The sequence below is a fragment of the Salmo salar genome, chromosome 08 (genome assembly GCF_965601325.2).
Source record: "Salmo salar chromosome 08, fSalSal1, whole genome shotgun sequence".
Taxonomy (NCBI): Eukaryota; Metazoa; Chordata; class Actinopteri; order Salmoniformes; family Salmonidae; genus Salmo; species Salmo salar.
The window spans coordinates 24,425,522-24,441,139 of record NC_138298.1 but is presented as its reverse complement, the minus strand read 5'-3'; the positions used below and the strand labels follow the sequence as shown (position 1 = coordinate 24,441,139).

At 42.3% G+C, this 15,618-nt stretch overlaps 1 protein-coding gene across 1 annotated transcript; it reads left to right on the top strand.

The window, feature by feature from the left end:
* The first annotated feature begins 25 nt into the window (after positions 1-25).
* On the top strand, positions 26-15,302 carry LOC106610347 (snRNA-activating protein complex subunit 3). The gene is made up of 9 exons (XM_014209666.3): positions 26-363; positions 686-769; positions 904-985; positions 1,466-1,570; positions 1,812-1,961; positions 2,708-2,790; positions 6,358-6,516; positions 14,781-14,888; positions 15,059-15,302. The coding sequence occupies exons 1-9, from the start codon at positions 134-136 to the stop codon at positions 15,204-15,206; spliced, it is 1,149 nt and encodes a 382-aa protein (XP_014065141.1). The 5' UTR covers positions 26-133; the 3' UTR covers positions 15,207-15,302.
* The last annotated feature ends 316 nt before the right edge of the window (positions 15,303-15,618 follow it).

Genomic DNA, 15,618 nt, shown 5'->3' with positions numbered 1-15,618 from the left:
GGGTTTCGCCCGGTTCAACCCGGGCCAGTGTAAAATAACTCAATCAACCGGTAGTTTCCCTTGTATTTTCCCATCTCGAGATACTTCATTACCCAGCGTTACCTGGGCATTTTGACGTCATTTAGATGAAAAAATGGCGGCGGGCAGCGGTTCAAACGCGAACGAAAATATTCCAGTTTTTGAGTATAAAGACATAAACACCAAACCATTCCACGTTGGCTCATTCAGAACAGCATGGCTTGAGAAATTGAAACCAATTGACTATTCATACGAGGAAAAATACGAAGAGACTGAAGATGCGGACTTTGCAAAGGAGATGGGAATCGCACCAGAAACGTTGGATGAACTGAAAGCTATCTGCAGGTTTGTACAGTAAGGGGTAGTTATAAATGTATTTGGTACTCTAGCTAGGTAGCTGAAAAGCCATTGTCTGTCTAGTTGACAAGCGGTAACTTCTCAATATGCTAGTTATCGTTTGTCAATAATACGATGTTTTGGTGTTAAACTTCAGCGTCTGTAGTAGTGGACTTGGGATATCACTCCCCTTTGTTTTATGACGCATTTTAGAATCTTGGTCAAAACTAGTTGTGTCAGAGATGGTTTTTATAAAGTGAAGGTTCAGACCCTTTGCTGTCAAATGACCCATCTGTTCTGTGATCTTCACATGGTTGAATTTTTTTTCCAGCGTTGACACTCTTCGCTGTCAAGCTGAAGACGAGCCTCTTGACCCCAACGTTGTGCCACCTGACCCCACTCTTCAAACACTAATGTAAAACATTACAACGTTTTTACTATACAAATGATATCCTAGACCATTTATACATGATACATGCACCAGTTCCATGTTCTGCAGACAGTTACTCATTCACTGCGTTAAAAAGGTGTTTCCTTGTTCATGTTCAGACAGAGGAAGAAGAAGCAGGACTACAAAGGCACCCTGAGGATCGATAAGATCAGCAGAGTTGACCACTACCAAGACGAACTGGTTAGTTATACCCTGTGAAAGTAACCGCCCCTTCCGCTTTACTTCCGTTTTACTTCTGTGGGATTCAGGATTATATTATTTAAGTAATTTAAGATATATAAACGTATATTTGTTTGAGGAGGAATTTACTTCTGCCTGGTGTTTGCGTTGCAGACTGTTGCGCACATTTTTTTTGCCCATAGAATACCATTAAAAAAGCCTACAAAAGTTCAAAAACTTCAAGGCTACTTCTTGGAAAACGGTGCGTCACTTGCATAGAGTATAACCTGTTGATGTGACCTTTAACCTGTAGCGTGACTGACACCCAGAAGTCTACGCACCCAGACCCCTGGGTCGTATTCTTCAGTTTGGTGCCTAATGAACACGACCGACAAGAGCTAAGAGGGGGGGCTGTTTTTAGACATTTGATTGACTTGTGTGTGTGTGTGTGTGTGTGTGTGTGTGTGTGTGTGTGTGTGTGTGTGTTGTTTGATCTTCTAGGAGAGCCTGGCGGTGGGTAAAAGACCTGAGGACCCTGTTGACTTGGTGCCAGAAGGGGAGATCATTTTGAGCATCAACGTTCTCTACCCAGCCATATTTGAGAGAGTATGTGCAGTTTCACTTATTCGATTCCAAGTCTTTGTGAGAATCACCAAAAGTTGAAAAGCCTAATTCCAACCATCTCCATCATTAGACACAACAAAATATGTGCTTTTGTAAGACATGTACATTATCTCTGCCTATTGATCTAATTTATACCATGGCATTGTTGAATACCCATTTCTGATTGGCTTAAAGGGCATTCTAGAGCTTGCATTATTTCCCTATAACGTACATTCTCTTCCAGTTTAAGTATGTGAGGCCCCACATGACCCTTCAGATGCTGGGCTCCCATAGTCTGGTGGACCTGAGGGACGCTATCTGCTGTATCAGTGACCTGCAGGTCTTTGGAGAGTTCAGCAACACGCCTGACATGGCACCGGACTTCATCAGCAAGGTGACACGCACACAAAGAGATACTCAAGCTCAAACCATACTATTGTAATGGTAGGTGGCTGCTTATATTTCCCTGTTTCACACATGTACAATTATGTATTATACACGTGTGAAATGGAAATGACTTTTTTGCATATCCCAACTCCGCCGGAGACGCCCTCGGAGATTGGGGTCACGTCCAGGGTCAGCCATTATCAGCGGCGACCCTGGAGCAATTAGGGTTAAAGTCTTTGCTCAAGGGCACATAGGCAGGTTTTTCACGTCGGCTCGGGGATTCGAACTAGCAGCTGTTGTAGTTACTGACCCAACGCTCTAAACGCTAGGCTACCGTCGGAATGTGAATCCATAGTCGGTAGACAGTTCGTCTTAAAAAGTCGTCCCTTACATCACCGAGCAGTGCACAACAAACGAATGAATCCAAATGTTAGACGCTACCACCCCACATCCAAAACCGAACATTCAGTAGATGCCAGTAGATTTCTTGTGCACGGCTCGGTGACGACTTCTCAAGAAGAACCGTCTAGCGATCATGGATATACAGTACATTCCAACGTGGAACACGTGCTGCTACACAGGTAGTCATTGATTGTGAGTCTTGGAACACATTGACTATGGAACAGGGTTAGTAATACATGAGATGATGTCTAAGTTAGGAGATACTCAGCCACACACTCAGAGGATAAGCCTACATAATAGGACTTGATCATCATGTCGGTGTTGGGTGAACCTTTTCACTGTCTGTTTCAGGATCACTTCAAATCCGCCTTCTTCTACTTTGAAGGGGTCTTCTACAATGACATGCGTCACCCTGAGTGTCAGGACATGAGCGAGTAAGTGGCTCTCTCTCTTCTTTATCACTTTCTCTGACATCCAACTGTCATCTGGCTACATCGACTGGACTGACTGAACCATCATCCCCTCTGGCTACATCGACTGGACTGACTGAACCATCATCCCCTCTGGCTACAACAACTGGACTGACTGAACCATCATCCCCTCTGGCTACATCGACTGGACTGACTGAACCATCATCCCCTCTGGCTACATCGACTGGACTGACTGAACCATCATCCCCTCTGGCTACATCGACTGGACTGACTGAACCATCATCCCCTCTGGCTACAACGACTGGACTGACTGAACCATCATCCCCTCTGGCTACAACGACTGGACTGACTGAACCATCATCCCCTCTGGCTACAACGACTGGACTGACTGAACCATCATCCCCTCTGGCTACAACGACTGGACTGACTGAACCATCATCCCCTCTGGCTACAACGACTGGACTGACTGAACTAGAGGTCGACCGATTATGATTTTTCAATACCGATTGGAGGCCCAAAAACCCGATGCCGATTTACTATATATATATATATATATATTGTTGTAATAATGACAAATACAACAATACTGAATGAACACTTATTTTAACTTAATATAATACATCAATAAAATAAATTTGGCCTCAAATAAATAATGAAACATGTTCAATTTGGTTTAAATAATGCAAAACAAAGTGTTGGAGAAGAAAGTAAAAGTGCAATATGTGCCATGTAAAAAAGCTAACGTTTAAGTTCCTTGCTCAGAACATGAGAACATATGAAAGCTGGTGGTTCCTTTTAACATGAGTCTTCAATATTCCCAGGTAAGAAGTTTTAGATTGTAGTTATTATAGGACTATTTCTCTCTATACAATTTGTATTTCATATACCTTTGACTATTGGATGTTCTTATAGGCACTTTAGTATTGCCAGTGTAACAGTATAGCTTCCGTCCCTCTCCTCGCTCCTACCTGGGCTCGAACCAGGAACACATCGACAACAGCCACCCTCGAAGCAGCGTTACCCATGCAGAGCAAGGGGAACAACTACTCCAAGTCTCAGAGCAAGTGACGTTTGAAACGCTATTAGCGCGCACCCGGCTAACTAGCTAGCCATTTCACATCGGTTACACCAGCCTCATCTTGGGAGTTGACAGGCTTGAAGTCATAAACAGCTTGAAGCATTGCGAAGTGCTGCTGGCAAAACGGTCGAAAGTGCTGGTTGAATGAATGCTTACGAGCCTGCTGCTGCCTACCATCGCTCAGTCAGACTGCTCTATCAAATCATAGACTTAATTATAACATAATAACACACAGATATGAGCCTTAGGTCATTTAATATGGTCGAATCCAGAAACTATCATCTCGAAAACAAAACGTTTTTCCTGTCAAACGTTTTTCCTTCCGTATTTTATTTAACGGGTGGCATCCCTAAATCTAAATATTCCTGTTACATTGCACAACCTTCAATGTTAGGTCATAATTACGTAAAATTCTGGCAAATTAGTTCGCAACGAGCCAGGCGGCCCAAACTGTTGCATATACCCTGACTCTGCGTGCAACGAACGCAAAATGACACAATTTCACCTGGTTAATATTGCCTGCTAAATTGGATTTCTTTCAGCTAAATATGCAGGTTTAAAAATATATACTTCTGTGTATTGATTTTAAGAAAGGCATTGATGTTCATGGTTAGGTACGGTCGTGCAACGATTGTGCTTTTTTTTTTCGCAAATGCGCTTTTGTTAAATCATCCCCCGTTTGGCGAAGTCGGCTATCTTTGTTAGGAAGAAATAGTCTTCACAGTTCGCAACGAGCCAGGCGGCCCAAACTGCTGCATATACCCTGACTCTGTTTGCAAGAGAAGTGACACATTTTCCCTAGTTAAAAGAAATTCATGCTGGCAGGCAATATTAACTAAATATGCAGGTTTAAAAATATATACTTGTGTATTGATTTTAAGAAAGGCATTGATGTTTATGGTTGGAGCAACGTGTACCTAAGCGATTATATGCAACGCAGGACAGGCTAGATAAACTAGTAATATCATCAACCATGTGTAGTTGACTAGTGATTATGATTGATTGATTGTTTTTTATAAGATAAGTTTAATGCTAGCTAGCAACTTACCTTGGCTTCTTACTGCATTCGCGTAACAGGCAGGCTCCTCGTGGAGTGCAATGTAAAGCAGGTGGTTAGAGCGTTGGACTAGTTAACCGTAAGGTTGCAAGATTGAATCCCTGAGCTGACAAGGTAAAATCTGTCGTTCTGCCCCTGAACAAGGCAGTTAACCCCCGTTCCCCGGTAGGCTGTCATTGAAAATAAGAATGTGTTCTTAACTGACTTGCTTAGTTAAATAAAGGTGTAAAAAAATATATATACGATTTCCGATTGTTATGAAAACTTGAAATCGGCCCTAATTAATCGGTCGACCTCTAGACTGAACACTTCAGACTAGGCTTACTTGAACTCTCACCTTAGCTCATCCTGATCTTGTGAGAGAACATCTGTGGAAATGGGCCTGTAGAAGCCAGGGAGTAACCCAAAAAAGACAAAAGCCAGGCCTATGTAGTGCAGAGACGACACTGTAGAGCGTGAGAGGTAGGGGCAGATCCACAAAGTATTAAGACAATACTTTTTTCAGCCATAGAACTCTATATTGGATCGGAGATGGAGACTTGGAGGTTTTAGGTGCAGAATATTGCATTCGGTTTGCCTAACCATGACCCAGACTCAACTATATGCCTGGGTTAACCTTGGGGATGTGTCAGCGGAATCAACAGATGTTAGATTGTAATGGGCCACAATCCAGTTCTTTAAAATGTCAAACCAGGCCACAAGACCCATTGGAAATAGGAAAATACTTTCTACATGCGCCCCTCTCATCCACTTAGCCATTTGCTCAGTATCTGCTATATCTAATGGATATTCATGTGCATTTTATTGATGAACTGGAGACAACCTTTAAGCCCAAGTATAATCAAATAATTTTGCAGACAAGGCTAGTAAGTATACTGAACAAAAATATGAACCCAACATGTAAAGTGTTGGTCTCGTGTTTCATGAGCTGAAATAAAAGATCCCAGAAATGTTTCATACACACAAAGCCTATTTCTCTGAAAGGTTGTTTACAGCCCTGTTAGTGAGCATTTCTCCCATTTGCCAAGATAATCCATCCACCTAACAGGTGTCATATCAAGAAGCTTATTAAACAGCATAATCATTACACAGGTGCACCTTGTGCTGGCCAACAATAAAAGCCCACTCTCTAAAATGTGCAGTTTTGTCACACAACACAATGCCACAGATATCTCTAGTTTTGAGTGCGCGTGCAATTGGCATGCTGACTGCAAGAATGTCCACCAGAGCTGTTTAGGGCCTAATTTATTTATTTATTTCAATATGAACTGTAACTCAGTAAAATCTTAAATTGTTGCGCTTTTAGATTTTTGTTCTGTGTAAATGAAGATGAATTTCCAAAGCGTATTTTCTGGGTGTTGGCGTTCATTTCTCTTCCTCTACTTTCTACTGTACTTTTCAAATTGGACAAAGTTGCATTGTACTATATTTCCAGGACCACCATTGATTGGGCAAAGACCAGAGACTTCCCCACGTTCCACAAGGCCAAGATGGAGGACACCAGGTTCTACGACCTGAAGGTGAAGGTGGGCTACCCCTACCTCTTCTGTCACCAGGGAGACTGCGAGCATGTTGTCATCATCACCGATATCAGGTCAGAGGTCATATTTTGTCATCCATATTGATACCTGGATTTTGAGCTTTGACTTGGTGTGTCGTTTCCCCCTACAGTGAGCTCTAAAAGTATTGGGACAGTGACATGTTTGTTGTTTTGGCTCTGTACTCCAGCACTTTGGATTATAAATGATACAACTATGAGGTTAAAGTGCAGACTGTCAGCTTTAATTTGAGGGTATTTTTATCCAAATTGGGTGAACCCTTCAGAAATTACTGCACTTTTGTACATAGTCCCCCCCATTTTAGGGGACCAAAAGTATTGAGACAAATTCACGTAAAATGTTTAGTATTTGGTCCCATGTTCATAGCACGCAATGACTATATCAAACTTGTGACTCTACACATTTTTGGGATGCATTTGCTGTTTGTTTTGGTTGTGTTTCAGATTTATTTTGTGGCCAATAGAAATTCATGGTAAATAATGTGTTGTGTCATTTACAATAAAAGTGACTCCAAAATGACACACTACATTATTTATCATGAATTTGTATTGGCCACAAAATAAATCTGAAACACAACCAAAACAAACAGCATATGCAAGAGCGAATATAGTAAAGTTGCTGTCAAACTGATTGATGTGCTTTGCTGTGTCCTTTTGGTTGACCTCTTAATGACATCCTCTCTGGATGTTGTCACTATATTTAGTGTGTCATTAGGTAATTTGACAGGACACCTGTTTATTTGAAGAAAAGTGTGTTTGAACTTGTTGATCTCTAAGTGACATCCTCTCAGGTGATGTGTAGTGAACTTGTTGATCTCTAAGTGACATCCTCTCAGGTGATGTGTAGTGAACTTGTTGATCTCTAAGTGACATCCTCTCAGGTGATGTGTAGTGAACTTGTTGAACTTAAAGAAATGTGTTTAAAGTAAAAATATGTAAAAAAAAAAAAAATACTTTTCGGGGAGAACTTTTGACAGTTCAAACAGTTGAAGTTTTGTAGGGAACTTGTGGAATTGTTGTGTTGTGAGCGTGTGACCCCTTGTAGAATGAACATGAAAAAGCTATTTCAAATGAAATTGTATTGGTCACATACACATGTTCAGCAGATGTTATTGCGGGTGTAGCGACATGCTTGTTTCTAGTTCCGACAGTGCAGTAATATCTAAAGTAATATCTAACAATTCCCCAACAACTACCTTATACACACAAATCTAAGTAAAGGTATGAAATAAGAATATATACATATAAATATATGGATGAGCAATGAGAGCGACCATAGGCAAGATGCAATAGATGCTATAAAATACATATGAGATGAGTAAATCAAGACATGTAAACATTATTAAAGTGACATTATTAAAGTGACTAGTGTCCAATTATTAAAGTGGCCAATGATTTCAAGTCTGTGTATATAGGCAGCAGGCTCTCTGAGTTAGTGATGGCTGTTTAACAGTCTGATGGCCTTGAGATAGAAGCTGTTTTTCAGTCTCTCGGTCCCAGCTTTGATGCACCTGTACTGACCTCGCCTTCTGGATGATAGCGGTGTGAACAGGCAGTGGCTCGGGTGGTTGTTGACCTTGATCTTTTTGGCCATCCTGTGACATCGGGTGGTGTAGGTGTCCTGGAGGGCAGGTAGTTTGCCCCTGATGATGCGCTGTGCAGACTGCACCACCCTCTGGTGAGCCTTGCGGTTGAGGGCGGTGCAGTTGCCGTACCAGGCTGTGATACAGGATGCTCTCAATTGTGCTTCTGTAAAAGTTTGAGAGTTTTTGGTGACCTGTTGTTGCGCCTTCTTCACCACGCTGTTTGTGTGGATGGACCATTTCAGTTTGTCTGTGATGTGTATGCCCAGGAACTTAACTTTCCACCCTCTCCACTACTTTCCCGTTGATGTGGATAGGGGGGTGCTCCCTCTGCTGTTTCCTGAAGTCCACGATCATCTCCTTTGTTTTGTTGAGTGAGAGGTTGTTTTCCTGACACCACACTCGGTGTCCTCACCTCTTCCCTGTAGGCTGTGTTGTTGGTAATCAAGCCTTGAATAGCCAGCTGGTCTGCGCATGCTCTGAGGATGCGGTCTGAGCCAGCAGCCTTGCAAGGGTTAACGTGTTTAAATGTCTTACTCACGTCAGCCACGGAGAAGGAGAGCCCACAGTCCTTAGTAGCGGGCAGCATCGTTGGCACTGTATTATCCTCAAAGCGGACAAAGATGTTTAGTTTGTCTGGAAGCAAGACGTCAGTGTCCTTGACGTGGGTGGTTTTCCTTTTGTAGTCCGTGATTGTCTGTAGACCCTGCCACATATGTCTCGCGTCTGAGCCGTTGAATTGCGACTCCACTTTGTCTCTATACTGACATTTCACTTGTTTGATTGCCTTGCGGAGGGAATAACTACACTGTTTGTATTCGGCCATATTCCCAGTCACCTTTCCATGGTTAAATGTGGTGGTTCCCACTGTCAGTTTTGTGTGAATGCCGCCATCTATCCACGGTTTCTGGTTAGGGTAGATTTTAATAGTCCCAGTAGGTACAACATCTCCTATACACTTCCTTATAAGCTCACTCAGACTCAGTGTATACTTCAATATTATTCTCTGAGGCTACCCGGAACATGTCCCAGTCAGCGTGATCAAAACAATCTTGAAGCGTGGATTCTTAGCACAGGTACATCCTGTTTGAGTTTCTGCCTATAGGAAGGGAGGAGCAAAATGGAGTCGATCACATTTGCCGAAAGGAGGGTGGGGGAGGGCGTTGTATGCATCGCAGAAGTTAGAGTAGCAGTGACCCAGTGTTTTTCCAGCGCGATCAATATGCTGATAGAATTTAGGTAGTCTTGTTCTCAAATTTGCTTTGTTAAAATCCCCAGCTACAAAAAATGCAGCCTCCGGATATATGGTTTCCACTTTGCATAAAGTCTACTGAAGTTCCTTGAGGGCCGTCGTATCTGCTTGAGGGGGGATATATTACGGCTGTGATAATAACCGAGGAGAATTCGGTCAGCATTTGATTTTGAGTAATTCTAGGTCGGGTGAGCAGAAGGACTTGAGTTCCTGTATGTTGTTACAATTACACCGTGAGTCAAATAAACATGAAACACAGCCCCGGCACCTTCTTCTTCCCGGAGAGATGTTTATTCCTGTCGGCGCGATGCACAAAGAATCCAGGTGGCTGTACCAACTCCGACAGCATATCCCGAGAGAGCCATGTTTCCGTGAAACAGTATGTTACAATCCCTGATGTCTCTCTGGAAAGCAACCCTTGCCCTAATTCCATCTACCTTGTTTTCTAGAGACTGGACATTAGCAAGTAATATACTCGGAAGCGGTGGGTGGTGTGCGCGCCTCCCAAGTCTGACCTGAAGACCACTCTATCTACCTCTTCTCCGGCGGTGTTGTTGTTTTGGGTCAGCCTCTGGAATCACTTCAAATTCCCTGGGTGGTTCGGACAAAGGATCCACTTCAGGAAAGTTGTATTCCTGGTTGTAGTGCTGGAAAGTTGATGTCGCTCTGATATCCAATAGTTCTTCCTGGCTGTATGAAATAACACTTTAGATTTTCTGGGCTAACAATGTAAGGAATGATACATAAAAAAATACTGCAAAGTTTCCTAAGGCCTAGAAGCGAGGCAGCCCTCTCTGACCGGATAGGTCTGCCTGTGTATAAGTCGGTCTTAGGCTTGTCCTGCGAGCAAGAAGAAACCTCGAGAGAAACCGAAAACTCTAAAGAAGAAAAACATGGAGGTGTTACTTACAGACACGCATGTGATGACCGTAACATCGGAAGTAGGATGCAGGCGTCAATAGAAAAAGGGCTTAGTATAAATCAGCACTAGAAACATTTGTTTTCTACATTTGTGCAGAACCCAAATACTACCCATAAAGGCGCTGGGAGATCAAGTGGTTATGTTTGATGGACAGCTATGGGGTTATGCATTTGATTACCCAGCCTGTAGAGTGAAGCTCTATACCTTACCTGAAGGAGAAGAATATACAGACCAAACCTTGAGTGGAATACAGGCTTGAGGACTGGGATGTGTTTCACAAGGTGGTGTGTCATGAGCTGATACTTAGCTCAAAGGGTTATTTATACCTTGTACAAGGGGAATGAGGGTAAGGGTTATTTATACTTTGTACAAGGGGTATGAGGGTAAGGGTTATTTATGTATTGTACAAGGGGTAGGAGGGCAAGTGGGGGTGGTGTTCGGTTACAGTCAGTCCCAGGTCAAAGACGGACATGCTCTTCTCTAAGAACAGTCTTTTAATATTGTATAGAAAACTTTAATAATTGTAATATGTATGCTTACATTTCTGTACTAAAGATTTAAGAAAATAAAAGGTTTTAAAGAAAATGTTATTTACCTTTCAATAAAATCTTTCTCTCGATTTTTTTTTTTCCCCCCCCCGCTCTGTTTCTGTCTCTACACAAGCGCCAATGGGTTCTTGGGATGTGTGTCAAATCAAATTATATTTGTCAGATGCGCTGAATACAAAAGGTGTAGTCCTTACTGTGAAACGCTTACTTACAAGCCCTTAACCAACAATGCAGTTAAGAAAAATAGGATTTAAGAAAATATTTCCTAAATCAACTAAAAATAAATAAAATAACAATAACGAGGCTATATGCGGGGGGGGGGGGGGTGTGTGTAAGGTTACAAGCGGGTATTTACAAGCAGCGACGTGTCTGCAAGCTCCGAACTCGAGGCGTCTAACAGATAACGCCTTAATGCGTTCAATATTATGAACTTAGGGTGACCCTAGGTTCACCACATGATTAATGACTTGGGCACCCACATTATTTCTGCTTATGAAGCAATACATGATTTGACAGGCTTAAAACCACCTAAAAAATATAATTGGACTCTTTTAATGTGTTCTTTACTAATGACTTAAACAGATAATTTTACCCCCTTAATAACCTTTTACTGCAGTGGGCTAAATCAGGGTCACAGAGTGATTCATGGTAGTCTTAAATCTACTTTGAAACAAAAGTATACACATGACACACACAGTTATGGATTTATAAAAAAGACACCTGTACCATGTCAGATATAGAGTTTACATTGAGTTTGCATCTCAATATGACACTTTAAATGCGTCACAGCAGACTGAAATGTAACAAAACGCCTAGTGTGTTTATTGAGCTGTACACTGATGCTCAGTTGGTCAATATTCCCCAACATCTTGTCAACATATGCTTTTCCACATTGTTACATTACAACCTTATTCCAAAATTGGATTAAACAATTTTCCTCATCAATCTACACATACTACCCCATAATGACATTAGTGAAAACAGGCATTTTAAAATATTAGCAAATGTACTAAAAATAAAAAAACACCTTATTTACTTAAGCATTTAGACCCTTTTGCTATGAGACTCAATTGAGCTCAGGTCCATCCTGTTTCCATTGATCATCCTTGATGTTTCTACAACTTGGAGTCCACCTGTGGTAAATTCAATTGATTGGACATGATTTGGAAAGGCACACGCCTGTCTGTATAAGGTCCCACAGTTGACAGTGCATGTCAGAACAAAAACCAAGCCAAAACGTTGAAGGAATTGTCCGTAGAGCTCCGAGACAGGATTGTGTTGAGGCACAGATATGGGGAAGGGTACCATAAAATGTCTGCAGCATTGAAGGTCCCCAAGAACACAGTGGCCTCCATCATTCTAAAATGGAATAAGTTTGGAACCACCAAGACCCTTCCTAGAACTGGTTGCCTGGCCAAACTGAGCAATCGGGGGAGAAGGGCCTTGGTCAGGGAGGTGACCAAGAACCTGATGGTTACTCTGACAGAGCTCCAGAGTTCCTCTGTGGAGATAGAACCTTCCAGAAGGACAACCATCTCTGCAGCACTCCATCAATCAGGTCTTTATTGTAGAGTGGCAAGACGGAAGCCACTCCTCAGTAAAAGGCACATGACAGCCTGCTTGGAGTTTGCCAAAAGCCACCTGACCATGAAAAACAAGATTCTCTGGTCTGATGAAACCAAGATTGAACTCTTTGGCCTGAATTCCAAGTGTCACGTCTGGAGAAGCATGGTAGTGGCGGCATCATGCTGTGGGCATGTTTTTCAGCAGCAAGGACTGGGAGACTAGTCAGGATCGAGGGGAAAGATGAATGTCGCAAAGTACAGAGAGATCCTTGATGAAAACCTGCTCTAGAGCGCTCAGGACCTCAGACTGGGCAGGGGTGATTCTGGGGGGGGGTGGGGCAGGGGGGGCCAGTGCCCCTGTGACAATATTGGACCCCCTTGTGGCCCCCCTAAAATGTGGAGTATGAAATAATTTTTACATAACAATTTTTTTATATCGTTCTTTTTTTTTTACATCCGTTATTAGACAGTGGCAACGCGGAACACTAATGATTATGAACATGGTCTTTTGCCTGCTAATGCCTGCAATGCAGTGAAGAAAACGATATGACAACAATAACGTCTAATGTAACTGGCCCCTCTAAAAGTACAACTGGCCCCAGCTTGGCCCCCTCCCAGTTGAAATGGTCTAGAACCGCCACTGAGACTGGGGCGAAGGTTCACCTTCCAACAGGACAACGACCCTAAGCACACAGCCAAGACAACGCATGAGTGGCTTCGGGACATGTCCTTGAGTGGCCCAGCCAGAGCCTGGACTTGAACCCGATCGACTATCTCTGGAGAGACCTGAAAATAGCTGTGCAGTGACGCTCCCCATCCAACCTGACAGAGCTTGAGAGGCTCTGCAGAGAAGAATGGGAGAAACTCCCTAAATACAGATGTGCCAAGCTTGTAGCGTCATACCCAAGAATAATTGAGGCCTTAATCACTGCCAAAGGTGCTTCAACAAAGTACTGTGTAAAGGGTCTGAATACTTATGTACATTTTAATATTACATTTTTTTGTATATATTTGCAAACATTTCTACAAACCATTATGAGGTATTGTGTGTAGATTGAGTGGGGGGAAAAAAACATTTAATCAATTTTAGAATAAGGCTGTAACGTAACAAAATATGAAAAGTCAAGGGGTCTAAGTACTTTCCAAATGTACAAAAAGTGTGTTAATTTCTAAACAGGTCACCTGATATGGATGAAAATAAGCTCAAATTTAAGCTGACAGTCTACACTTTAACCTCAGTCGTTGTGTCATTTAAAAACCAAAGTGCCGACTACAGAGCCATAACATGTTGCTGTATCTATGAGAAATCAATGTCAGAAATCAGTTCACCTTACTCATATCAGTACTGTGAAGAAGGCCAGATATCTGGTAAGACAGCAGGTCAGGGGAAAGTGCTGCGCTTTCTAGATGAATAGGATCAAGTCTTGTCTTTGATCAATTCACTCACATGATAAAGAGCCTTGAGCCTTTCTAATTGATCTGTATTGTAGGTCTGCCTTTTCAGTTTTCTGAGACTGATTTGTCTTTTAGCATTCTTCTGACTGGTTTTCTTTGCTGGAGGCACTAACTATGCATGAAGGCTGGTTTTGTGGCGTGACGTTTCCAAGAAGTGCTGCCAGGAGAACCGTTACCAAACTGTGCTGGCTCAGATATTTTCCCATCACTTTGTCCTTTTCAACACAGTTTTTATTTATTTAACCTTTATTTTGACAGGGAGTCAAGGCTGAGATCAAGGTCTCTTTTCCAGACGAGTCCTGTTTAATACAATACAGAATACACATTCATTCCAAAAAAAAATTGGATAGTGTTTTTCTTTTCATGTATTGTCATTTTAAAATACATTGTTCAGTAAAAAGATCCCCTAGGAGCCATCACATGCCCTAGACCAGTGTTTTCCAAACTCGGTCCTCTGGACCCCAATGGGTGCATGTTTTGGTTTTTGCCCTAGAACTACACAACTGATTCAAATAATCATCAACCTTTGATCATTTGAATCAGCTGTGTAGTGTTAGGGCAAAAAAACTAAATGTGCACCCCTTGGGGTCCAGAGGACTGAGTTTGGGGGAAAAAGTGCCCTAGGCCTACAGCGCAGGGGTCAAACTCATTCCACGGAGGACCGAGTGTTCGCTCCTCCCTTGTACTTGATTTGATTAAGGTCAGCAATTAGTAAGGAACTCTCCTCACCTGGTTGTCCAGGTCTTCATTAAAAGGAAAAACAAAAACCAGCAGACACATGGCCCTCCATGGAATGAGTTTGACACCAATTCATCATATTTTAAAGTGCATTGGAGATCATTCCACGCTAAAGGTGAAAGGTTCCAGCCACTATGGTGGATACGTAACAAGGCTAGCTCAGTACAGCTTGGTTTGGCTAGGTTTCATTAGTGTGGACATGGTATGTTTTATTTTATCCCTGCCCAATGTTTCCAGACTAACTCATAAGGATGACTGCCTGGATAGGAAGCTGTACCCTCTCCTTACCCACAAGCACAGGGTCATGACCAGGAAGTGTGCCGTGTGTCACGTCTACATCGGCAGGTGTGTAGAGAAAATGTCACCTACAATAAAAGATCATCTTTACTTGGGTTATGAGTTTTCCCTTTTTTACATGACCTGGCCAAAAAAACGTATCCCTAATAACTGACTGTACATTAGTTTTAATTCATTACAAGTTGTCAGTGTACTAATTTGACTTGTTTTGTTTTCAGATGGTTAACCACAAATGATCCATTTGCCCCAAATGACCCGTGTCTCTTCTGTGAGCGGTGCTTCCGCACGCTTCACTACGACAAGAAAGGAAACAAACTAGGACAGTTCCTGGCCTACCCTTATGTGGACCCTGGGGCCTTCAACTGAGACTGGTCACGTTAATGTTTCTCCCTTCTACTGCTGTGCAGTATTGGCACATAGGGAAGTTATTTCTGTTGGCATTAAAGCACTTTATTTACTGTTCTATTTGTCTTGGGATTCATGATCACATGGAAATGTTTTTAATAAAGCATTTTTTTTTGCTGTAGTCATCTAGAATTGTAAAGCTCGTAGACTGTTCATTTTGGATTGATGAACCTTCAGTGGTGAGCTGGTGATGTCACCAGCTCATGCTACTCATAAGTTCACTTGAATGATTAGCTTGTGCGAAGAATTGGTTTCACTAATTAAAGTGGAAATCAGTGGGACAACACCCTTCTGTCTTCTACTGCATGTTAAGCCTGTCGTGCCTCTGGATATCTCGCCTCGGAAAGTCACTCTAGCAACGTCTTCATTCAAA

Bases quoted from the DNA above. Each gene is read 5' to 3' on its own strand.
- LOC106610347 (XM_014209666.3), top strand. From the start codon at position 134: ATGGCGGCGGGCAGCGGTTCAAACGCGAACGAAAATATTCCAGTTTTT. The intron at 770-903 runs GTAAAACATTAC...GTTCATGTTCAG, and splicing joins CCCACTCTTCAAACACTAAT to ACAGAGGAAGAAGAAGCAGG. The intron at 14,889-15,058 runs GTGTGTAGAGAA...TTTTGTTTTCAG, and splicing joins TGTCACGTCTACATCGGCAG to ATGGTTAACCACAAATGATC.